Consider the following 26276-nt stretch of genomic DNA (forward strand, 5'->3'; position numbering starts at 1 on the left):
ACACCTGTGCGTTCTACACACTATCTAAGATCACACCTGTGTCTACACACCATCTAAGATCACACCTGTGCGTTCTACACACTATCTAAGATCACACCTGTCTAAGATCACACCTGTGCGTTCTACACACTATCTAAGATCACACCTGTGCGTTCTACACACTATCTAAGATCACACCTGTCTAAGATCACACCTGTGCGTTCTACACACTATCTAAGATCACACCTGTCTCTACACACTATCTAAGATCACACCTGTGCGTTCTACACACCATCTAAGATCACACCTGTGTCTACACACCATCTAAGATCACACCTGTGCGTTCTACACACTATCTAAGATCACACCTGTGTCTACACACCATCTAAGATCACACCTGTGCGTTCTACACACTATCTAAGATCACACCTGTGCGTTCTACACACTATCTAAGATCACACCTGTGTCTACACACCATCTAAGATCACACCTGTGCGTTCTACACACTATCTAAGATCACACCTGTGTCTACACACTATCTAAGATCACACCTGTGCGTTCTACACACCATCTAAGATCACACCTGTGTCTACACACCATCTAAGATCACACCTGTGCGTTCTACACACTATCTAAGATCACACCTGTCTAAGATCACACCTGTGCGTTCTACACACTATCTAAGATCACACCTGTGTCTACACACCATCTAAGATCACACCTGTGCGTTCTACACACTATCTAAGATCACACCTGTCTAAGATCACACCTGTGCGTTCTACACACCATCTAAGATCACACCTGTGCGTTCTACACACTATCTAAGATCACACCTGTCTAAGATCACACCTGTGCGTTCTACACACTATCTAAGATCACACCTGTGTCTACACACTATCTAAGATCACACCTGTGCGTTCTACACACCATCTAAGATCACACCTGTGTCTACACACCATCTAAGATCACACCTGTGCGTTCTACACACTATCTAAGATCACACCTGTGTCTACACACCATCTAAGATCACACCTGTGCGTTCTACACACTATCTAAGATCACACCTGTGCGTTCTACACACTATCTAAGATCACACCTGTGTCTACACACTATCTAAGATCACACCTGTGCGTTCTACACACCATCTAAGATCACACCTGTGTCTACACACTATCTAAGATCACACCTGTGCATTCTACACACCATCTAAGATCACACCTGTGCGTTCTACACACTATCTAAGATCACACCTGTGTCTACACACTATCTAAGATCACACCTGTGTCTACACACTATCTAAGATCACACCTGTGTCTACACACCATCTAAGATCACACCTGTTCGTTCTACACACTAAGATCACAACTGTGTGTTCTACACACTATCTAAGATCACACCTGTGCGTTCTACACACCATCTAAGATCACACCTGTGCGTTCTACACACCATCTAAGATCACACCTGTGCGTTCTACACACTAAGATCACACCTGTGCGTTCTACACACTATCTAAGATCACACCTGTGCGTTCTACACACCATCTAAGATCACACCTGTCTAAGATCACACCTGTGCGTTCTACACACCATCTAAGATCACACCTGTGCGTTCTACACACCATCTAAGATCACACCTGTGCGTTCTACACACCATCTAAGATCACACCTGTGCGTTCTACACACTATCTAAGATCACACCTGTGCGTTCTACACACCATCTAAGATCACACCTGTGCGTTCTACACACCATCTAAGATCACACCTGTCTAAGATCACACCTGTGCGTTCTACACACCATCTAAGATCACACCTGTGCGTTCTACACACTATCTAAGATCACACCTGTGCGTTCTACACACCATCTAAGATCACACCTGTGCGTTCTACACACCATCTAAGATCACACCTGTCTAAGATCACACCTGTGCGTTCTACACACCATCTAAGATCACACCTGTGCGTTCGCATGTTTGCTAAACGAGGCTCATTCACATGATGGACAGATCTTCCCAAATCACGTGAGAAATGCAACACTTTCATCAGATCCTGTTCCAGAGAGCAGATGCTACAGTACACATGAAGACTTTTACACTTTTAATCAATAATGAAAGACAACAGTTAGAATGAATATCTTAAAGCTGCAGTCCGTAACTTTTTGGGGATAAAATGATCCAAAATAAATGTTTGAGCAAGTACAGAACCAGCCAGAACTCTCTGCTTGCCTGAGCTCGGTTCACAACGGTGAGCTTGTGATAGTGTTTTTAACTCCAGTGGTACTGGTGGATTTCCGCTGGAAATTCGAGCATGTCTTTGCATCATTCCGTCACATCTGTCCACATAAAGACGAGTCTCGGCTAGTCGGCGATGAGTGTGAGGATGTCGGAGATTTATAGCCTTTTCTCACAGCACTTGATATAATTAAACTCTTCAATTTGATGGCGGATCCAGAAAGGTTCAAACGACAATCACCAGCTGGAGAATCACCCGCTGTAAAATGCAGAAGACTTCGGACTTCGGAGAAAAAAAGAGACTGCAACTGGCCCATGCGAAAACAAGGATAATATCGGAAGGAGATTAAATGTAGTCACGCAATGCTGATGTTGTTAACATTAACAATTTGGGAACAAAGTATAATTTGCACGGTTTGACGTGATATGATTAATTAATCAGCGTGATTTACTGCAATGCTTTTTTCCCCTTAGTTCCGGTGAGAATTCTTATGTTGGTCATACTTCCAAAAAGCAGAATCTGTGATTGTGAACGCCAGGATCCACACCGACTGACAGCCGCACGTTCTCCTCAAAACATCAGATTACCAATGCACAACCCACGTAAAGCTGATCATTCCTCGAATAACTGCAGTTGCAGAATTCAAACAGAGATGGAGACAAAGAGGAAAAACTAGACTGCAGCTTTAAGGTTTCATGAAAAAGGTGTTTGGTGTAAAGGTCTCTCTCTCTCTCTCTCTCTCTCTGTCTCTCTGTCTCTCTCTCTCTCTCTGTCTCTCTCTCTCTCTCTCTGTCTCTCTCTCTCTCTCTCTCTCTCTCTCTCTCTCTCTCTCTCTCTCTGTCTCTCTCTCTCTCTCTCTCTGTCTCTCTCTCTCTCTGTCTCTCTCTGTCTCTCTCTGTCTCTCTGTCTCTCTCTCTCTCTCTGTCTCTCTCTCTCTCTCTCTGTCTCTCTCTCTCTGTCTCTGTCTCTCTCTGTCTCTCTCTCTCTCTCTCTCTGTCTCTCTCTCTCTCTCTCTCTCTGTCTCTCTCTCTCTCTCTCTCTCTCTCTGTCTCTCTCTCTCTCTCTCTGTCTCTCTCTCTCTCTGTCTCTCTGTCTCTCTCTCTCTCTCTCTCTCTCTCTGTCTCTCTCTCTCTCTCTCTCTCTCTCTCTCTCTCTCTCTCTCTGTCTCTCAACAACGTGACGTTCTATCAAGGCCTAAATAAATCTGGTGTTATAAGCAGGAGCTGTAAGAAAATTTCCAGGTTACAAGTTGTAGTTGTGAGTTCTACAAGGATGTGAACATATTTTACAAGTTGGAATCTCATAATTATGGTAATAGTGACCGCGAATGAACGCAGCTTTATCCTCTATGAAACGATTGTCACACACTGTAATGTGATATTTCCCACCGGCCCTTCAGTGCTGAGTCGAGTGGGCGAGGGACTGACCGGTCCGTGAGTCACATGATCGTTCGCTGTGTGAGTGTTTGAGGAGTTATTCACACACACACACACAGACAGCTAGTGAAGCTTGTTTACGCCACGTCATCGCAACTATTTCACAATTGTGAGTCGCAATTACCTTTTTTCTTTATATATTCCTTGGCAGAAGCAAGCTTCCATAGTTGTGTGTTAGGTACTAGTACACACACACACACACTCTGTGGTGAATCACCTAGAAACCCTCCTGACAAAAACCTTTGTTTGGCCGATCCGAGCCAATCAGAAGTTGTGGGTGTGGCTTACAGCGCATCATCATCCGCCCACTTTTACAAAAGTCTTGGTTTTGTGGTTGGAAGTATTTTCACATTCATTTTCCCAGTAAAAATATTCAGAGTTCAAAACCTTGAACCAAACCAATCAGAGATGAAGATTAATATTTGATAATCAGTAAAAGGCTGTTGACGTTTATGTCTTTCTGAATTCAGCTGAATGAAGCAGGACAGCATTGATTGCCAGTCGTGGTCATTTTCTCATGAAATAACTTCCCTTTGTGAGTATATTACGATATCGTGTTTACATTTCAACATGAGATGAGTGTGTTTAACACATTAAAGCAACCCGACATGTGTGAAAGGTGTAGCAAACGTCTCAAAGAGAGGGAACTTTATTACAGCAGCTCATCTGACACTGAGAGGGTTGACTGATGGTTGCTGGTGTGTCGATGACTGTAGGAAACACTCCGCTTCGTCACAGGTTCATCAACTGAGGACACGTCACGTCACAGCTGTCCTTGAACATCTCTTCATCACGACTTCTTGAGATTTAAACAAAACAACCTCTTACAAACATCCCTCCTTTGCATAGTTAAAACTTCAAGCATATGAAAAATAAAACATTAACAATGAAACCACGACTACAAAAACAACACTTTCCAAACATATCTTGAAATACACCAGGACCTATTAATGATGGGCAGTTTTCCAGTCAATAATAGGGAGAAAAGTGATAAATAATGCAATTTATGCACTGAAAATATGTTCAGGTGAATAGATCAACCTGTGGTCATTCTCGGATACGTGTGAGTCCATAACGTCGGCATTCCTGTTCTGTTCACGGTCACAACATCAAGAATATTAACCAGCCGGCATTCAAAATATTAATCATAAGTATGCAGAATGTGCAACTTTACAGTCAGTTTTTTTTTTTTCACATATGCTCTGTCGAATAACTCACATGTTGAATTAATATTAAGTACATTTTAAATAAAAACCACATTGACATTTCACTTCTAGGGTTCTGGAACTAGACTCCAAATTTGATATACTTTTCCAAACAATGATCATTAAGTAAGTATACGTGGGTGAATCTTACCAGGAACATGTCTGGGTTGTAATTCACCCCCCCCCCCCCCAAAATTAAGAAATTATATTTGAAAATGTGGGAAATTTGCATTGACATTTTTGATGATTAACCACATTTCACCAAATTATTATTAACCCTCTAGTGCTCACATGGCTGTCAAAGATGACCGAAATGTTTTTTTTGTTTTTTTTTTTATATTTAATTTGAGGTTGATATCTCAAAAATGAGCTTTCAGTAAGAGTTTGTTTGGGCGCAGTACCAAACGCTTCCACTGGAGGAAATTCAACTCCCATTCGTTTCTAATTGGCTAATTTTTGAGCACAAAAAGAAAAAGTCTGACAATTTTTTCCAGGACCATTTAACCTTTTCCAATCGTGTCCATGATGTTTTTGTGAGTTCACACAGCAAGTGCCAAAACCTTTACCAAAATTCTAAAAAACTTGAGTAAAATTGTTCTGTCAAAAATGAGCGAACAGCAGCAGAGTGTTAATGCGCTTAACTGTCATCAACAAATAAAAGTTCCTAAATTGTCCTAAAAATAGGCTTCATTTATTCATGCAAACTATCATTTCTTGTTTTTAATTCTATTTAATTTAACTGAGGTTTTTAAATGTGAGAGTTTTCAAGAGATTCATCTGTCTGCATGTAAAATAACTACTGGAAAATATAGAAAGCTTGATCAGTGAAATAAATCGGGCACTGGATATTACAAATATTGTTGGCTCCAAAAAATGGCTTTTGTTCTTTTCTTGTAAGTCGCTTTGAATAAAAGTCTCTCGTAAATGCATGAATGTAATGTTAAAGTACGGTGTCGTGTTATCCGTGTTCATGCTAAGGAAGAGGCTAGAATGTTTTCAAGCAGTAAATGCATCACTCCCTCCAAATAACACTATAAACGTCAGCTATATTTCTCATTGGGGGTCAAGCCTTCTGGTTCTCCTGCACATGTTTCAATGATAATAAGGAATCAGCAGAGGGCCAGAGAACGAACTCTAACGAAAGGAGACGTTTAACCTGAAACGAGCCTTAGCCCGTCCACAGAAACAGGGCATTATGGGTGAAGTGAACCAGAACAGATGTGAACAGATTCCCTTTCGCTCTGTGAGCATGGCTTCAATAGACTCACTCCATGCGAGTTCATCATCTATTTCAAACTTCTGCCCATTAAAGAGGTTCTTGACCCATGAAAGCGTGTAGATTGGAACAAAGAAACAGCTCAAATGCATGATGTGGATCAGAATGTCTACAGTACGAAAGTCCCTGCTTTTGGGGTTCTTGAGTACGGTTGGGCATCGGGATGGTTCGGGAGCACCTGTTCTCCTGAAGGTCAAGGGTCGCTTCCATCTCGGATCATTGTGACGCGCGCGCACTCGCAAACACATCTGACACTCCCACTGTCTTCTGCGCTTCCCATCCTGACAGGCTCTGTCGGGTAGAGAAGTCCATTTCTTCTTCATCCCATCAGGACTCTGTTCTCTTTGTTGCCCCTCCGATCAGACGACGCGACTGGGGACGGGCAAGAAAGAGGCGTCCTGAAAACAAGCAAGCAAAAGGAAAAGTGTGTGTGTGCGGCGCCTCACTGCGAGGGTTGTGTGTGGCTCTTCTTCTCGGCGCCGCTGAACACCTGCTCGTACGAGGGCGGCGGCTGGTTACAGTAGGACGGTGGCGGAGGGAAGGAGCTCATCACGTGCGTTGCCGGGGTCGGCCCGGGGTAGGCAGGGGCTAGGGTCGTCGTCATGGCGACACAGGGGTCAACGTAGCCTTGCATGCCCGGCTGCTGAGAGACTGTTGGAGAAACATGGGTTGAATTAATGTCAAGGTTTACTGGCGCTATAAAATGTCAGCATCTGCCACTGGAAGAGTGGACACTGTCTCTGATATAAAGCTGCCGTCATACTGAGGGACTAAAAATAATAAAAGTTGCTCTCATACCGTTATGTTCCACATGTTTACATACTCCTTATAAAACTGTTCAACTGAAGTTCGAAACCTAACATGATTCAACATTGAATAAGACAGCAGTTTGCTACATTTCTACAGAAAAAAAAGTAAATGCTATCAAAACAATTAGATGTACACAAAAGTGTTTTTCAGTTTTATTACCATCCATTCAAAAGGGGGAATAAAAAACTTAGGAATATTTTTTGTATAGTAAAGTAAACATGGATCATGTAACAAACTGAAGTGAATTATAAAATACATTTTTACAAAAGATATGATTGTATAATGCTCGTGTTAGTGTTTTCAGGTCTGTGTTTTATGAGTGATGAAGTGTGTTTGTTGAGTGAATCCTCTGCTAGTGTTCTGTATGAATGAGCTGATCTGAGACATGAAGTGTTTCGCTAGTTTTAGTGCATTTTGGATGTGAAATATACTGCTGTGCCAAGCTGGAAGTTGGTTAGGAAAACGTCTTGGTTACGTCTGTAACCTCGGTTCCCTGAAGAGGGACTGAGACGTTGCGTCGAGGTTGGCGCTGTGGGAACGCTCTGCGTGACTGCGTCATGAAGCACTTGTGAAATCAGTCCAATGGCGTATAGGCGGGTGACGTCAGGGCGCACCCAGACCAAACATCGTCACCTTCTGATAGGTCGGTCACAGGCACGCCACTCCCAAACAAACAACTCAAACCATGTGTATCCCCATTTGTAATGAAGCGAGGGCAGAGAGGAACACACGATCCAAAATGCTATTTGCTCGCCATTATACTCGTGTCTAGATATATAATATGCTTGTGGACAAACAACAACAAGTAGACAGAGACGGTTTCACACAGAGCGCTTGCTGAAGACACAGAAGCTGATGTTTGGTCTGGGTGCGCTTTATAGCCTCCTGCCATGACATCACAAGTTTTCACCCCCCGACTCTTAAAGGGGTGGTATAATGCCCTTTTCACAAGATGTAAAATAAGTCTCAGATGTCCCCAGAGTGTGTATGTGAAGTTTTAGCTCAAAATAACCCACATATATTTTTATATAGCATGTTTAAATTGTCACTTTTTGGGGGTGAGCAAAAACACACCGTTTTTGTGTCTGTCCCTTTAAATGCAAATGAGCTGCTGCTCCCGGCACAGAGGGCGGAGCTTCAAGAGCTAGTTCTTAGCAGCTTCGATTACCTCACACAGACATGCACTGAACATTCTAAACTAAACTAAAGTTAGAAAAGGGAAATCATAGTCAACCACTCCTTTAATGCATTATGTTTCCTTCTGGAGCATCAGTGAATGTCTGAACCCATTTTAATAGTTGTGTTTGAGTCCTTCAGTCATCCTCAGTGTGAAAAGATGGATCTCAAAATCACACAGTCACTGCTGGAAAGAGTTCAAATATGAAAAAGATGCTGGAAAACTGAAGATTTTTCGGGCCCTGGAGATTTTTTCTGAAGAACATTGTGCAGTTTAACTGCTCAGGGCAAACAAGGGACTCAAGGACAACCATCACAGAACACAAACACAGCCATGGATCATCCAGTAACCACACAGTATTAAGAATCAAGGGTACATCTTTTTTTTTTTTTTTTTGTCTTGTGGACTAAATGTAAACAGATTTTATGTAAAACATCTTATTCAGGACAGTAGTAAATAAAACATAACATGCATGTTGTATGATCCCTCTTATTTTTTTTTAAATTATTCACATTTTCACAGATTCTGCAAGGGGTTCACAAACTTTCAAGCAGCAGTATATATATATATAATTGCTTTTTTTCCAAAACCTTCACTCTCTCCGTTCCTCTCTGGTGAGATGATCTGCCAACCTCTTCCAGCTCTCCTGAAACCATCAAAACATTCAAGCAGAAGCACTTCTGCAAGCACTTACCATTATCAGTGAATGCACAAACTCCTGTTTATGTACCTGACATGCAAACTATGAATATTGTTGACAGCTCCATCAGATATGAGCTGAAGGGAATGTAGAAGTGCAGAGGAGGGAAACATCAGAGCTGAACCGCATCAATCCTGTGTGCTGTAAAAGAGTTAAAGTGCTGTAGGCTGATGTATAATTATGGTGTTTTATGAAGCCTACCTATTTTTTTAGAGCTATTTGTTTCCGAATGCAAGATATCCTTCAGATTTACTGCAAGAAACTGGACTTCTAGCAGCTCTATGGATTTAGCTTCAGACTCATTGATGCGTGTCAAGCTTCGTTTGCTTAAACTGGAGCTCAAGCGACCCTTTTTATTTAGTTGTTCCATTTAACTAGATAAAGCAGAGAGTGCTTTTCCTTTTTCCTTTTTTGTCCTTTGAAAAATAAAAGCCTTAGCAATAAAACTCAAGGAATTGCAGCCTTAATCAGATTTTCAATTCATTTTTCCACTCAAGTAGCAAATATAATGACTCAGTTCATTTTCCCTCAGAACAGATACAAACTTATTAAAGTCATACAAAAGTGACCTCTTTTCCTAATATGTGTTTTAGTGGTTGGGAAAACTATGAACATTGCCAATTGTAAAGCATTGTTTTATTCTCAGTCTATATAATCAGTTCTCTGCACATTTTTCTGATCATTTTGACTCATTCCTCAATGTGTAAAAATGAATGTGAAACACATTTCATAGTAAAAGTCTTGTAGGGCCGTGTGCAGCACTGTATATAAATGTTTAACATGCTCAACTATTACATTGTTTTGAAAACATGACCACAATATTAAAGTATTACACATGCTGCATGAATCTGGAGTAACAGATCATTTATCAGCCCTCTGTATCAAATACTATCAAAGTATTATCAAAGATGGCGCCAGTGTGTGTGGCCAGATGGCGCACGCGGGAGGAGACGCGGCAGGAGACGCGGGAGGAGACATGGGAGGAGACGCGGGAGGAGGCGCGGGAGGAGACGCGGCAGGAGACGCGGGAGGAGGCGCGGGAGGAGACGCGGAAGGAGAGGCGGGAGGAGACGCGAGAGGAGACGCGGAAGGCGGGGTGGCGTCGCCGTTCGGTTGAGGTTGGGCTGGGCACTGGGCTCCTCTTCCACCTCTGCGTCGATCTCTGCCCTGTCGGACTTGGCTTGCCACTCTCAGCTCTCTCGAGGTGCCGCGGAGCAAAATCGGTGGATTCATCCGATCGCCCCATGTTCACCTTCCGGGCTCACTCGACGGACCTCTCCACGGTTCCGACACAGGAGACGCGGGAGGAGACGCGGGAGGAGACATGGGAGGAGACGCGGGAGGAGACGCGGCAGGAGACGCGGGAGGAGACGCGGGAGGAGACGCGGGAGGAGGCGCGGGAGGAGACGCGGCAGGAGGCGCGGGAGGAGGCGCGGGAGGAGACGCGGCAGTAGACGCGGCAGGAGACGCGGCAGGAGACGCGGAAGGAGACGCGGCAGGAGACGCGGGAGGAGACGCGGCAGGAGACGCGAGGAGACGCGAGGAGATGCGAGGAGACACGGCTGGAGACGCGGGAAGAGACGCGGCAGGAGACGCGAGGAGACGCGGGAGGAGGCGTGGGAGGAGGCGCGGGAGGAGACGCGGCAGGAGACGCGGGAGGAGACACGCGAGGAGACGCGAGGAGACACGGGAGGAGACGCGGGAGGAGACGCGGGAGGAGACGCGGAAGGCGAGGTGGCGTCGCCGTTCGGTTGAGGTTGGCCTGGGCACTGGGCTCCTCTTCCACCTCTGCGTCGATCTCTGCCCTGTCGGACTTGGCTTGCCACTCTCAGCTCTCTCGAGGTGCCGCGGAGCAAAATCGGTGGATTCATCCGATCGCCCCATGTTCACCTTCCGGGCTCACTCGACGGACCTCTCCACGGTTCCGACACAGGTCTGTCAACCATCATAATCTGCAATCACTTCGTAGAGCTTTCGACTTCCTACAGGATCCACCACAGCTTGGGATGGCTCTTGCCAACATTCGATCCTTTCTAAATAAAACTTTTATCTGCAATGACTTCATCTCTTCTAACAATTTGAATTATTTCTTCGTGACTGAAACATGGATAAAAACAGGTGATCTCAGTGCTTTTTCTGAATTGGTTCCCCCGGAGTTTGACTTCTTTAACACTGCCGGTTAACCGGACTTGTGACTATTTGTAAAACCGGGTTCGGTGTCGCCAACTGTCAACTTCCACTTTCACTAGTTTTGAACTGCAGGAAATTCAACTAAACTCTTCCTATCCAGTTTTACTTTCACTCTACCGTCCACTCTACCGTCCACTCTACCGTCCACCTTCATCCAGTAACTTCATAAATGAGTTTGCAGATCTCTTGGGGATTGTCTAGACTAGATATGACCATATTTTAATAGTTGGTGATTTTAATATTCATGTATGCTGTTCTGCTAATGCTTTAGCCAAGGACTTTTTAAACTTCTTTAAATATTGTTCAGTGGGTGAATGGTCCCACTCATTGCCATGGTCATACATTAGATTTAATACTGTCATATGGTCTGTCTGTGGCTGATATTGAAATTGGTGATACTCCACTCTCTGACCACAAACCCTTGCTCTTTTCAACATTCCCTCCAGCACCACCCACAACTGTACCACTCCACGCTCGTTAACCTCGCATTCTCATGTGTTTTCTGAAATGTACTCGGAGGCCGATAATTCTCTCATCTCTGACTCCTTTACTCTTATCTTGATGTCGATGAGCAGATACAAGCTTTTAATAACAAATGCTCCAACATCTTAGACTCCATTGCACCTCGAAAGCTTATCTATCCACAAAACAAGCCCCAGCCATGGATAAATAGCGATATTCGCCTATTACGTCAACAATGTCGACGGCTTGAATGAAAATGGAAGAAAGACAGGCTCCAAATTTCCTTCGAGATGCTGACTGTTTCACTAAATAATTTCCAAAAGACCGCCAGGGCAGCTAAGAATAAATTCATATCCGACATCATTGTAAAAAATCTGCACTGTTCCAGAACTGTTCCTTAACTCTGTTAAGTCCTTTTCTATGATCTCCTCCACTGAGTGTGAAAACTTCATTTCTTCTCAGGCAAAATGAATACTACTCGAGCACAAGTTCTTACCTCAGGACAGCATGTGCCTGATCCGACCTTCTCCTGCTCACAGTGGAGCCAATTTGGAATGGTCTCCCTTCAGACATGAAAGGAAATCACTTCAAAACTAAAATCCACCTTTTCTCCTCCAGATACTCTTTCTTCTCGTTTTATAAAACAGGCATTTGACACTGTTGGTTCAGATATTTTGCGTATCAGTAATATCCGTCTCTTGACTGGGACTGTCCCTGCTTGCTTTAAACTCGCTACTGCGACTCCCGTCCTCAAGAAACCGTCACTCGAATTTTTGAAAAATCAATCTTTATACGGCCGCAGAACTGCACACTCATTCTATTCCTGATATATTTCAGTCTGGCTTCAAACCCCTTTCACAGCACTGAGTCTGCTCTTTTAAAAACATAAAGACAGATGCTGGCGACACAATGGCTTTAGTGCTATTTGACTTGAGTTCAGCTTTTGACTTTGTAGATCATAAGATAATTATATCTCAGCTGGAACGTTCGATTGGTATCTCAGGCATGGTACTCAAATGGTTCCAGTCTTTCCTATCAAACAGAAGTTTTTCTGTTAGATTCGGTACTCATTCATCATCTGCGACTCACCTCAGTTGTGGGGTACCCCAGGGTTCGATCCTGGCACCTCTACTATTCTCATTGTACATGCTACCCTCAGGATCAATTACAGTATGAGTAGATTTGGTGTGTCGCACCACTGTTATGCGGATGACACCCAACTATACATACCTATAAAACATAAAGATAACCCTACATATAAGAGATTACAAGACTGTCTTCACGAACTCAAACTGTAGCTCATTAACAATTTCATGTTGCTTGATGATAAAACCCAAATTATCCAATTTGGTCCAAATGAGCTCTCTGATAGAAAGTGTACCGATCTTGGCACCCTCACACCACACCTCACTTCCGAAGTGAACAAACAATTCAATGCCACAGTCAGTGCCAGTTTTTACCACCTACGCCAGTTAGCCAAAGTCAAGCCATTTATACATTTACATTTACATATTTGTAAATGCTTTTATCCAAAGCGACTTATTGCATTTCAAGGTACACATTTTTACATTCTTATCAATTCTTGCTTTCCCTGGGAATCGAACCCATGACCTTGGCGTTGCAAGCGCCAGCGCTCTGCTGTTTGAGCTCCAGGAAAGGTTTTATTTCAACACGACTCGACAACTGTAATATGTCAGGTTACCTCTCTCTTCCATCTCTCGTCTCCAGATGGTCCAGAACCCGTCTGCTCACTGCCAGCCGAGAACGAGATCACATCACCCCAATCCTACGTTCTCTGCATTGGTTACCAGTCCGATACAGAACTGATTTTAAAATGTTATTATTTGTTTATAAATCTCTCAGCAACCAAGCCCCCAAATACCTTTCTGACTTAATTGTCCTTCACAATCCATCCAGATTCACATAGATCAAGAGATCAACATGTCTTGTCTGTCCCACGATCTCGCTTACAGTGCAGGGGTGATCGAGCTTTCGCAGTGGTGGAGCAACCGACCCCTACATGTCTAAACAGCTTCCACATTAGCTGGATATAAATACTTGCTAAAAACGCATTTTTCTCTTGTGCTTTTAATCTACCGTAACTTTCATGTTTCTTGCCCTGTTTTGTTTTTCTCTTTCCTGTACAGCGCTTTGGCCAACCAAGGATGATTTTAAATGTGCTTTATGAACCAAATTTGATTTGATTTGACTATCAACTCGTGTCTTAACCAGATAAAACCTGCTTACTTTCACCAGGAACAGACACGAAAGGCTTTTTTTTAGCACTCTTTACACTGAGCTGAGAAAAAAACTGATCAAAATCCACCCAAAACAGACAATTTAGGCCACTTTCAGCTCAAGTACCAAACCTCTTTTTCTTCTGTAAGTCCTTCCACAGAAGTCTGAGCTCGGCATTCCTGCTCTCAGCCCCTGCGGATCGCTTTCCTTCTAGGGTTTCATTATGAGTGCGTTACTGTAAACTGACGGATGAGCTGAAACATTTCAATAACTTCACCAATTCCAGGAATCTTGTTTTTACCATAGAGTTAAAAAAAAAAAAGTAATTGCGACTTTATATCTCACAATTTAGACGTTTTCCTTGCAATTCTGAGAAAAATCGGTTAGTGGTGAGTAATTAATGAAATAATTTTCAAGTTTGGGCGAACTATCCTTTTAACTCGCAATTCTGACTTTTTTTCCTCACAATTCCGAGTTATAAACTTGGACTTACGAGAAATAAAGTCAGAATTGTAAGATATAAACCTTTTTGTATTCCGTGGCAGAAACAAGCTTTCATGCCAACATGACACAGACGCAGAGAACAGAAAGAGAAAATAACTTTGAATATTCCTTTGAAGATCCAAATTACACTCTTGTTTCACTGCCAAATGAAGCAACATTTGATATGACAGTGAACACTTGAAAACAGTTAGAGACTAACAAAGCACTCGCTGACGAAACAGCCAGTCCAGACAGTGTGTGTGGTGTGTGTGTGGCGTGTGTGTGGCGTATGTTGGCTCGGATCTGCTCACACACAGAATGACTCATTTGCAGTTTTCTGCTGGTTTGGCTCAGAGATGAGGAAATAAATCAAGTGTGTGTTGGAGTGCCAGCCTTGGCTGTAAGCAGGAGCCGACTCGTAATATCTGCCTTTACCAACACTAATAGAGAGGGAGGATTCGGGAGCTGCGCTTACAAACCGGGTTTGGCTCAGAAAAAGGCCATATTGTGAGATGAGGGACATATTTTTTAGCAGCAGCATCATAATCATAATCAATAAGGACGAGATTTGTCCTGTCGTAGTTTCCGAATATAACACACTCAGGCTCTGTTCCAAAACCTACTGAGCTGTTCACGCGTCCTAACCTCACAGAGACTGATGTGAAACACTACACATATAAACACAAAAAACAGCACAAATACACAGAAGTTTTGTCTAGGTAGTCATCTCAGGAGATTTAGGAGCTGTCAATCAGTGACTGATGCCTTTGACAGAGTTTGGGGAAGTAAAAGATATGTGACCCTGGACCACAAAACCAGTCTCGAGTCGCACGGGTATATTTGTGGCAATAGCCAACAATACATTGCATGGGTCAAAATTATAGATTTTTCTTTTATGCCAAAAATCATTAGGATATTAAGTAAAGATCATGTTCCATGAAGATATTTTGTAAATTTCCTACTGTAAATATATAAAACATTTATTTTTGTGAGTGAATGCAGCACAATCGCCAACATAAATGAACAACTTTAAAGGCGATTTTCTCAATGTTTCGATTTTTTCGCACCCTCAGATTCCAGATTTTCAATAGTTGTGTCTCGACCAAATATTGTCCTATCCTAACAAACCACACATCAATGGAAAGCTTATTTAGTCAGCTTTCAGGTGATGTATAAATTTTAATTTCAACTGACTGGTTTTGTGGTCCAGGGTCACACATGCTGATTTCTGCTCAGTTGATGAATGAAACCTTCAGGTGTTGAGATGTTTGGCATGAGCTGAGTTCTCACCTGGAGTGCTGACCGGCTGTCTGGTGAAGGACACGTTAAAGGCCGGATCTTCGCTGAGCGGAGACGGATACATCCGCCGGCGAACGAAGAATCCCGCGCCGCAGCAGAAGAGCACGCCCATCATCAGCAGCAGCCTATCAGAGACGAGAACAACACGATCTGCCAATCACAGCCCTCATCAAGCAAACGTGTGACAACAATAATTCGCTTCATGTTGCAACAGATAACTGTGGAAGCTTGTTTTCGCCACAAAATAAAAAATAAAAAAGGTAATTGCGACTTTTTATCTCACAATTCTGACTATTATCTCAGAATTGCGTGATATAAAGTCAGAATTATATTTTTAAAGCTCGTTTTCGCCACTGAATTTTTTTCTCAATATTGTGAGATATAAACTTTCAATTGTGAGTTATAAAGTCCAAATTGGAGTTATAAATTGTGAGTTATATAACAATTGGAGTTATAAAGTCCAATTGTGAGAATAAATGTCACTGTGAGATAAATTGTGACTAATTACCTTTTTAATGTATTCTCCAAAGAACCTTTCGGTGAACTGTTCTTAAAAGGCTTTTTTTTCTTAGTGTGAAGAACATTTTAATAATCTGAAGAATCTTTTGTGGAATGGAAAGATTCCATGGATGTTAAAGGTTCTTCGTGGAACTATCGATGCCGATATATAACCTTTATTTTAAAGAGTGAAATTACAATTTAAACTGCAGAAAAGCAGAGCAAAAGGGCGTTCTCACCAGAAGTACCAGAGCCTCTGTATGGACAGAGCCCGAACGCAACAGCGAGTCCCACAGCAGTCTTCATACGAGCGGCATCTGTGGACCAGAACATACACACGTCAAAACACACATCGGATCATTTCCATTCCACTTCACTAGTGATCTTCCTCACGGAAAACATGAACAGTGATGAACGAAGCAGCGGGAACTGGAATGAAAATACATCCACTGACACACAGATTACTAATATAAGATGAACCATCAAAGAACATCAGATGTGCTTGTGGGATTTGAACTAATGATGGAAGCATTCGTGTAAAGTTTCTCTTCCACATCTCCTGCTGTATTACATACATGATGTAGTTGTCTCCTGATTGACACCACAATTCTTCATTAATAAAAGCATGGATATGCACTGGGAAGTGAAGGAATGACAGATGAAGAGACTCAAGTGTTGAACAGGGATTCTCATTTTGTAAATGTGTTATAATGAGGGGTGATTAAAAATGAGTTTATGTTAATCAGTTCATGTTTTGCTGAGCGAATGTTATTAGTGGCAATAACAACATAATATCAGATAATGAGCAATGACCACAGATAATGACCAATAACCATGATTTATCTCCTACAGGGGATATAAATACCTCAGCTGAAATGGATCAAAATAAAATAGCAAATACTGTGTGGGAAAAATAACTTAAATGTCAGGTTTCAGAAGGGTTCTCACGAGCAAACTGTGGGAACTTTTCCTGCTATAGCAAGGAGTCGGGATGGACGATATGACCAAAATCTAATATCACAATATGAGTCATTTTCACAGTAACACAATTGATCATGTTTTTTGGTTTTGTTTTTCCTGGAAAGGTTGTTACGATTATCAAGTGATACCAGTGAAATTACACAATTCTCAATACCAGTTTAATAGCACAGCAAAAACTAATACTAGGCTAACTAATGCAAGTAAAACCTTCTCAAGCAATTATTGAAGACAAGAAAACAGTTAGTACTAAAATACTAACAGATGACAAATAAATACAAGAGAACAAAGACTGAAATTAAATAGAGTGATAAGTTTTTCAGGTCTGTCTAACTGAAGTAAGAAATAATACAGAAATTGAATAAAGTAATCAGATGTAAAATAAAACACTGCATAGTCTTCGCTGATATTTATTAAAGCTACAAAAGTGATTCAGTCGAGAGCAGTGAGTGATTTTCTGTTGTTAGATTAACATTAATGACAGACATGTTTATTAGGCTGCTGTCACTTTACTGTTTCTTCCATGTTTATCTTTACTCAAGACATATATCTTTACATGAATACTTAGATTCGTCTAGCCGCGCAAAGAAAGCTGCTTGTCAGTGTTTGAACAGCGAATATGAGTTATTTTCTGTGGCGTACTGCACTTTAAACAACTATTACCGGCCCTTAATCTGCACGTTTACACACACCAGCCGACATTTGGTTTCGCAAGCGACAACAGAGACCAGTTCTAACGCACTGATGAAGATCCAGCAAAGCCTGAAGCTGTTCTGTGGTTGAGCACAGACGAGCACTGAACACTATTGACCAGAACATGTCACCGCTGTCTTATAAAGACCTCAGGAACTGTGGACACTTGTGGAGAAGTTAAACATGACGATGAGATGATCAGTGTAACTCCACAACAACTACAGAAATGTCTCCACTAACATTCAGAAGCTCTTCCTGAGTCTCTCCGTAAGGCTGCACTCGCTACTGGTGATTCTGGGATTCTGGATGAGGGAGATTGGCCTGTTCTGTTATTGCCGGAGTTTCTGAAGCTCGTGTAAAGACTCCGCCCTCTTCTGGACGGAGGCGGAGCTAAAGCTCATTTGCATTTAAAGGGACACACACATATCCCCCAGTCCGAGCAAATTTGACTAGCTAGTTGATGAAACCAACAACCAACAATGAAGACTGACCGGCTAACGCTATTTTCCCCCTTGCCGCTGCTCTTTTATTCCTTCATGTTAACTGAATGCTAATCTGAATTTCTGTTGTCTTCCCGACGCACCAGAGCATTATTTATTCAAGAATGTGCTGCCGTTGCATTGCAGATATTACCTGAAATATGAAATAGGCCAAGAAGCATTAATTATTCAGATTCTCTCAATTAACCCATGTCCAAACTGCCTTGAGCATCTGTGATCGGGAACAAACCCAGCACTGGTACGGCCTGTAGAAATAGAGGAATGTGAATCTTTAACACACTGAGATATAGTGACTGTCGCTGGGGTACTCGAGTAAGAACGGTGGATTAACTCTTAAATCTGTTCTCATGAGGATTTACACAATGAGCACTGCCGCTGACGCCGGTCGTTTACTGTATATTTTACTGTAGTTTACTTTAACTTTCAGTGTCCTCCTGAAAATATTTGCTCAGTTCTCATGTTTTACCCAACACAAATTTAGACCAGTTGATCTGTGACATCAATTTTGATGAGCCTATTTCTTTTGTTGTCCGGCTGAAACTAGCAGTATTTTATTACAAGTGACTGAGCTTTTCTAAAGAGCACAACACACACCTTCCGGCTGAATATAGAGTCGTTCCAGAGCAATCTGAAACTGCATGTGAAGTGAGAGACAGAGGGCCCTATTTTAACGATCTGAGAACATGTCGGCGCTCCCGGCGCATGGTCTAAAAGGGTCGTCTCTTCTCGTAATGAGTAATGGGTGTGTTTTGTCTCTATTCTTGTAATGAGTAATGGGTGTGTTTTGTCTCTATTCTTGTAATGAGTAATGGGTGTGTTTTGGGCGTAACGTGTAATAAACCATTCAGAGTCTCGTCCGCCATGGCGGATTCGCTATTTACATGCCAGAATTAGCAAGCGTAAAAACTGAACGCTTCTCTAGCGGGGAAATGGATCTGCTCGTGTGCGAGGTTAAAGCTGTGTGTGTGTGTGTCTGTGTGTGTGTGTGTGTGTGTGTGTGAGGTTAAAGCTCAAGCAGACCATCTACGGGACAAAGTGTAGCGCGTTGTGGACCCGCCTATAGGCTCATATTACTAATGCACCCTTCAAAGGGGTCATCGGATGCCCATTGTCCACAAGTTGGTATGATTCTTTAGGATGTTCATGTAAAGTTTGTAACATACTTTGGTTAAAATTCCTCAATGGTTGTGTAAAACAACACCCTTTTTACCTCCTCAAAAACAGCTCTGTTCACAGCGACCCGTTTCAGTGCATGTCTCTTTAAATGATAATGAGCTACTGCTCCCGTGTCGACAAAAGACACGTAAAGCGCTGCCTTGCCGGACTCAACTGGCTGAGGGCGGAAATATGCTAATACGGGAAATATGCTAATATGGGAAATATGCTAATAGAGGAAATATGCTAATACGGGACAGTCCGTCAGTGGTCGTGGACGGGTTTGTGGTCGTGACATCATATTGCTCAGAAAATCCAAACGCTTGATTATTGAGAGTGTTTAGACTTTTTGAGGATTAAAAAGGAGTGAATGGATTTTTTTCATTATATGGTGGTTGTGTCCACACACTGCAAACACACATTCATATGCAAACACCATATAAAAGTAAATTTTGCATCCGATGACCCCTTTAAATAACAAAACAATACTGCGCCATTGACTTTAGAGCCGGTTTCAGTCGGTCAACGGCTCAGTCTATTTCAGTTCCTCAAAATATCAACGCTCCATCAATGCGCCGGAACACACACTCATTCTCAGACCAGCAGCCCATGGGCCACAGATGGGCGCTAATGCATTCGCTATTTAAACAACGCGGCGCAGGACGAGAAAATGAAATGCTGTGCCACATATTGAGTCGAGTCGCGAGGTCGGAGGAAATGAATGAGCCCCATTAGAGCGACTTCATTATATTAGCATAACTAATGGGCCGTTGATGAGAGAACCAGAGGCTAGAGCGCATGATCATCACCATTACACCAGTGATGTACAACAATCACAATCACACCTCCAGTGGCAACAAACAGGAATACAAAAAAAACAAACATAAAATAAAAGCAAATCAGTAGATTTCTGAAGGATCATGTGACACTGAAGACTAGAATAATAATCCATTCTCTCAAACCTAAATCGTCTGCAATATTTCTAGGTTGATCCAGCTAAAGCGTATCTTTATAATCTTGATTTATATGTTGCCATCAAATCATTTATTCACTCATGTATATTTACTGGAAAGCGGGACACTGCAGTTTCTCTGCTGTATTTTCTCTCATCTCTCATCTTTCTCTGTTCTGACACTTCTCTTCATCAGAGAAACCCCAGCAGGAGCATAAGCTGGAGCGCAGTGAAGATTAATCTCTGCGATCTCTCCGTATTCATCAGTAATTCACACGCACCGCAGATTTCTGCTGAACTGGAACATCTGTCATTCATGAAGTTACTACTTTAAAAATAGTTTCAGCCAATGACTTCATAGCTCTCAGTTTAGTTTGAATCCCTTCTGCAGATTTTTCCCTCTACAATCAGTGCAGAAAATGCAAAGAAATCCCACAGATAAAGTCTGGGTCAAAGCCTTGATCTGACCAATCGAACACGAACAGCGCTGAATAAAGCTCTTTAACAGCATGAAGACGAGACAAACCCTCTGGAGGAAAACACACTCTGAATCTCCAGAACGCTCATGTCTGCTGTGAATAAAATGTCATATGCTTGGAATAATACGAATACATATGTATTTAATTTTATAATAGGAAATGTTCAATTTATAATAAAAATAAATAAATAATAGAAATAGGAAGCTAGACGCGCGTACGCTATATTCAAAATGGTTGCATTTTATCTCAAAAGGATGTAATTTAAAAAATATGGAAATTATCAGAAACAAGTTAATGTGCAGCGTCTCCTTTACATGAGGTAAAAATAAAGCTGCTTTGTTTGTATTTTTAATGTTGTGCATAATAGCCTACATATTTTAAAATTGTATCATAGTTGTTCAATGATGAAACAACAGTAAACATATTGTTTTTCCTCTGTCTCCTTTTTGTTCGCTGAGGTGAAGCCCTGATCATATTGTTCTTGTAAACACTTTAAAGCATTTCGGTATAAAAGTGTACATCTTTAAAATAATGCATGTAAATTACAGTGAAGCACAATAGTTATCGCACGTACGGTGCTCGGCAGGGATCAAATTCAGTTAAATTCAATTCACATTTATTTGTATAGCGCTTTTCACAACACTCATCGTTTCAAAGCAGCTTTACAGAAAATACACGAGTCCATATTACAGTTTACAGTGATCTGTTATTATCAGAGGACACTGTCTGAGTTATGCATTTCAGAAATCACAGTTAGCTAAAAATTTATTTTAACCTGTTAAGCTGTAACCCCACTTTTGAAAAATCCCAAGAAATGACATACCCAAACTGAAACAGATACAGTTCATGAACCCTTTGTACTAAAAGCACAAGTATGATCTCATTTGAAAGCTGACACCTGGCAGTTTATTGTAAATGTAGAATTAATTATTGTCATAATGACAAAAATTGTTATAAATAGCTTCAAAGTTTTGTAAAGTTATTAGAAATTATTTTTTATGAAACATCCTCATGAAAAAAAAATTGAAGTTGGCACTGGAGCAATCTAGAAATGCACTACAGCTAATGCCACATGTCTAAACATTTTATGTTTAAAATCTTAAGATAATAAGTCCAAAACTCTGTATTTAGTGAAATGTTTTTCAAGACCATGTCATGTGACTTTATTTTGATTTGACGCTAAAATGCTACTGATGTTTATTGTCATCTTCTAACCATCTATCCAGTATATTGTCTTTATTGTTTTGTGGTGCAAACGAGCCCCATTCAGTCTCAGTCTCCCCCTGCACACATTCACACCTCTCCAGCCTAGTTATGGCTCTAAATATGCATTTCTTTTGTCTGCATTATAGTTACTAACGACTGGCTATTCACAGGCTATTCATAGGGTTTCAGTCACTAATTTCTTTTCTTAAAGTTCACCCTTACATTTTAAACTGTATCAAATGCATTTCTTGAATAAAGAAACATTTCAGTAAGCATTCAAAAAATAATAAAAATATAACTTCTAGGTGGCAGGTGCACCTAGGGCTAGCTAGCATGTTAGCTTAGCACACCATCAATACACGACAATTTATGAGATTAAAACCATGTTTGTGCTTATAAACTTACTTTATGAAGCAAATCGAGTATTTTAAATAATTTTTTGTGATCTAATTTGGCTTCAGATAAAAAATCAGACAGAAAATATACTATTGGATAGTGTTCTGCACAACGATTCTATATAGATTAGCATTACATTATAAATATAATCTATTATTATGGAAATACCTGGCATGGATTGAAAAACACAGGTAACTCAAATATCATAGCAAACATGTTTATTGTCTTCAAAACTGCATGTTACAGCCATAGTTACAGCGCGATCTCGTTAGCTATGTGTGTGTTCGAGGCTTCCTGGATTGTCACATGATTATGGCACTTCTTCATGTTCTAATACTGTGCACAGGGCGGCGAGGGCGCCCTCAGGCTATTGGTATGAATTCAAAACACAGTATCAGAGTTATGCAAACGCTCATAATGATTACATCGACGCATTTGGGTATAAATTCAATAAATATTATTCCTGTCTATAGAAATCTGATGTAAACCTATGAGAATATATCAATATTTCTCCAAATCTGCACATTTTTGAGCTAAAGCCCTGAGGCACGTTGTTTTGTGTATCGCTGTCATGACGACGGCACGGGAGTTTTTTTATGAATGAAAGCGGCTGACGCGCATAATTCATATCAAAGGTATCGACTAATTTTTTCATTTCATAACTCCTGAAACAAATTAAGAAATAACTGTCGCTATAAGTTTCTCAGAATACAATAGTGGTCAAATTCTGAAACTTGAGTCTTATATCTTTTTAATGATGTATAGTTTGTCAAGGTATAACATTAAATCTGATAGTAACTTTGAACTATATATAAATAAAACCGCTTCAGTGCGTCCGCGCTCTGGCAACGGTTAACAGGTTAAACAATGTAATAATTCAATGCAGAAACAATGAGCTCATTGTGCTAATGAATACTTGTTTGTTAACAAATGATTATGACATTAATGGCATAAAAAATGATTTAAACAGTGAATTTTTAAGTGATCTCTTCTTGTAAACTCAGAGATGTGGATTCAGACGTTAGTGTTCGTCAAAAAACAGTCGGAGATTCGGCCGGGGATTTTTACGCGGGTGGTGGGAGAAAAACACTGACATTCTGGATTCGGACGGGAATATAATCAAGTTTCCATCCACTTGTCAATCTAGGCAAGGCAAGTTTATTTATATAGCACATTTCATACACAATGGCAATTCAAAGTGCTTTACATAGAAGAAATTTAAATAATAAAAAGAAATAAGAATAATTAAAACGGTTTAGAAAAATAAAATAAAATACAGTACAGTACAAACAGTCGGACGAACAGTGCTAAATAGCTAAAAGCAGAGTGAGCCCTTGGTATTTCTAGCTGATATGATCCTAATGATCTGAGTGATCTGTTGGGTTTATATTCAGTGAGCATATCTGCAATATATTGAGGTCCTAGGCCATTGAATGATTTATATACCAGTAATAATACTTTAAAATCAATCCTAAATCTAACTGGGAGCCAGTGTAAAGACCTGAGGACTGGTGTGATATGTTCATATTTTCTGGTTCTGCTCAGAATCCTGGCGGCAGCGTTCTGCATGAGCTGCAACTGTCTTATGGTCTTTTTGGGAAGGCCAGTGAGGAGTCCATTACAATAATCCACCCTGCTGGTGATGAAAGCATGCACAAGTTTCTCTAAGTCTTGTCTGGAAACAAAGCATCTAATTCTTGCAATATTTTTCAGATGATAGTATGCTGATTTAGTTATTGCTTTGACATGACTACTGAAACTAAGGTCTGACTCTAGTGTCACACCAAGATTCCTGACTTGATTTTTAGTTGTTTGACCCCTAGAGTGAAGGTATACGTTCACCTTGAGAACTTCATCTTTGTTTCCAAATGCAATGACTTCAGTTTTGTCTTTGTTTAACTGAAGAAAGTTTTGACACATCCAACTGTTGACTTCATCGATGCATTGGCACAGGGAGTCAATGGGGCTGTAATCGTTAGGGGATAGGGCTAAGTAGAGCTGTGTGCCGTCTGCATAGCTGTGGTAAGCAATTTGGTTCTTTCTCATTATTTGGCTCATTGGGAGCATATACAGGTTGAACAGGAGTGGTGCAAGAATTGAGCCTTGAGGGACTCCGCATGTCATGGATGTCCACTCAGACTTATGGTCTCCTATACTCACATAATAACCTCTCCCATCTAAGTATGACCTGAACCATTTTAGGACTATCCCAGAAAGCCCCTCCCAGTTTTACAGCCTGTCCAGAAGTATGTTATGATCGACAGTGTCAAATGCAGCACTGAGGTCGAGAAGTACCAGCACTGATAATTTGCCTGTATCAGTATTTAAGCGAATATCGTTTATTATCTAAATTGTCAAAGTATCCATTCGAGCTTAAGAATTTGTTCAGCTGATTGAAGACAACTTTTTCAATGATCTTGCCTATGAAAGGAAGATTTGAGATCGGCCTATAGTTGCTTAATATGGTCTTATCCAGATTGTTCTTTTTCAGGAGGGGCTTGACAACTGCAGTTTTCAGGGAGTTTGGAAAACTCCCAGAGGGAAGTGAAGCATTTACCACTTCTAGAAGATCTGCTTCTAAACAGTTTAACACACTTTTGAAAAAAGATGTGGGAAGTGTGTCAAGAGCACAGGTTGATGTTTTAAGGTGCTGTACGGTTTCTTCCAAAATTTTGCCATCAATTTCTTTGAAATCAGACATAGTAACTACTTTCTCAGGTGGTCTGATCTGTCTGACCCCAGGGCAACTCAAGGATGTGCTGATCACCTTTCTGATATTATTGATTTTCTCAGAGAAGAAAGAAGCAAACTCACTGCACTTGTTCTCTGAGAGCATTTCACTGGGAATCTGGCTTGGGGGGTTTGTCAGTCTCTCTACAGTAGCAAAAAGAGTGCGTGTGTTGTTTAAATTTCTGTTTATAATATTTGAGAAGAAAGTCTGTCTAGCTTTGCCTAGTTCCATATTGAAAGCATGGATGCTGTCTTTGTAGATGTTATAATGGACTACAAGTTTTGTCTTCCGCCACATGCGCTCTGCTTTTCTGCATTGTCTTTTCATATTTTGCACTGCTGTTGAGTTTCTCCAAGGTGCTTTTTGTCTGCCACTCTTCTTCCTGACTTTCACAGGAGCAATATCATCAAATACACTTTTAACTTTTGAGTTAAAGGAATCAAGGAGAAAATCAACAGAGTCTGCAGATATGCTTGGTGTTAAGGATATAGCCTTCATAAATAGTACACTAGTGTTCTCATTTAAGCATCTCTTCTTAACAGACACAGATCTAGCTTCAGTGGCAGGAGAGATCAATATATCAAAGAAAATACAGAAATGATCAGACAGTGCTACATCCTTAATAACAATCAGTGAAATGTTTAGACCCTTACTGATAAGTAAATCTAGAGTGTGTCCACGATTGTGTGTGGGTCCATGTATATGCTGAGTCAGATCAAAAGTTTTTAAAACAGTTTTGATTTCTTTTGCCATATTGTTTTCCGCATTATCTATGTGAATGTTAAAATCTCCAGCAATGGCAAAACAGTCAAACTCTGAGGTAATTGTTGATAACAGTTCTGTAAAGTCCTCAGCAAAGGCTGGAGAGTATTTTGGAGGCCTGTAAATAATGATAAGTAAAATGCGTGGAGCACCTTTTAACACAGTACCCAGATATTCGAAAGAAGGGTAATTCCCAAATGATATTTGCTTACATTGATAGATATCTTTAAAAAGAGCATCTAGACCCCCACCTCTCTTAACAGCTCTGCAGACACTCATAAAAGTAAAGTTAGGAGGGGATGTTTCATCGAGGACTGTTGTGTCTTCTAGACAGGTTTCATTTAGAAGCATAAAATCCAGGTTGTTTGTGGTTATCAAGTCGTTGACTAGAAGCGATTTATTTTTAAGTGAGCGAATGTTTAAAAGTGCTAACTTAACAGTCT

General features: G+C 41.1%; 1 protein-coding gene across 1 annotated transcript in view; it reads right to left on the minus strand.

The window, feature by feature from the left end:
* Positions 1–4256: 4256 nt before the first annotated feature.
* Positions 4257–26276, minus strand: part of vopp1b (VOPP1 WW domain binding protein b) — a 38641-nt gene continuing 16621 nt past the window's right edge. Inside the window, exons 3-5 of the mRNA XM_084102081.1 lie at positions 16221–16298; positions 15475–15608; positions 4257–6775 (exon numbers count right to left, since the gene is read on the minus strand). Of these exons, the coding sequence (XP_083958207.1) occupies positions 6567–6775; positions 15475–15608; positions 16221–16298 (421 nt within the window). The 3' untranslated portion in view covers positions 4257–6566. The remainder of the gene's footprint in view (positions 6776–15474; positions 15609–16220; positions 16299–26276) is intronic.

Source organism: Abramis brama (genome assembly GCF_963993115.1).
Source record: "Abramis brama genome assembly, chromosome: 24".
NCBI lineage: Eukaryota > Metazoa > Chordata > Actinopteri > Cypriniformes > Leuciscidae > Abramis > Abramis brama.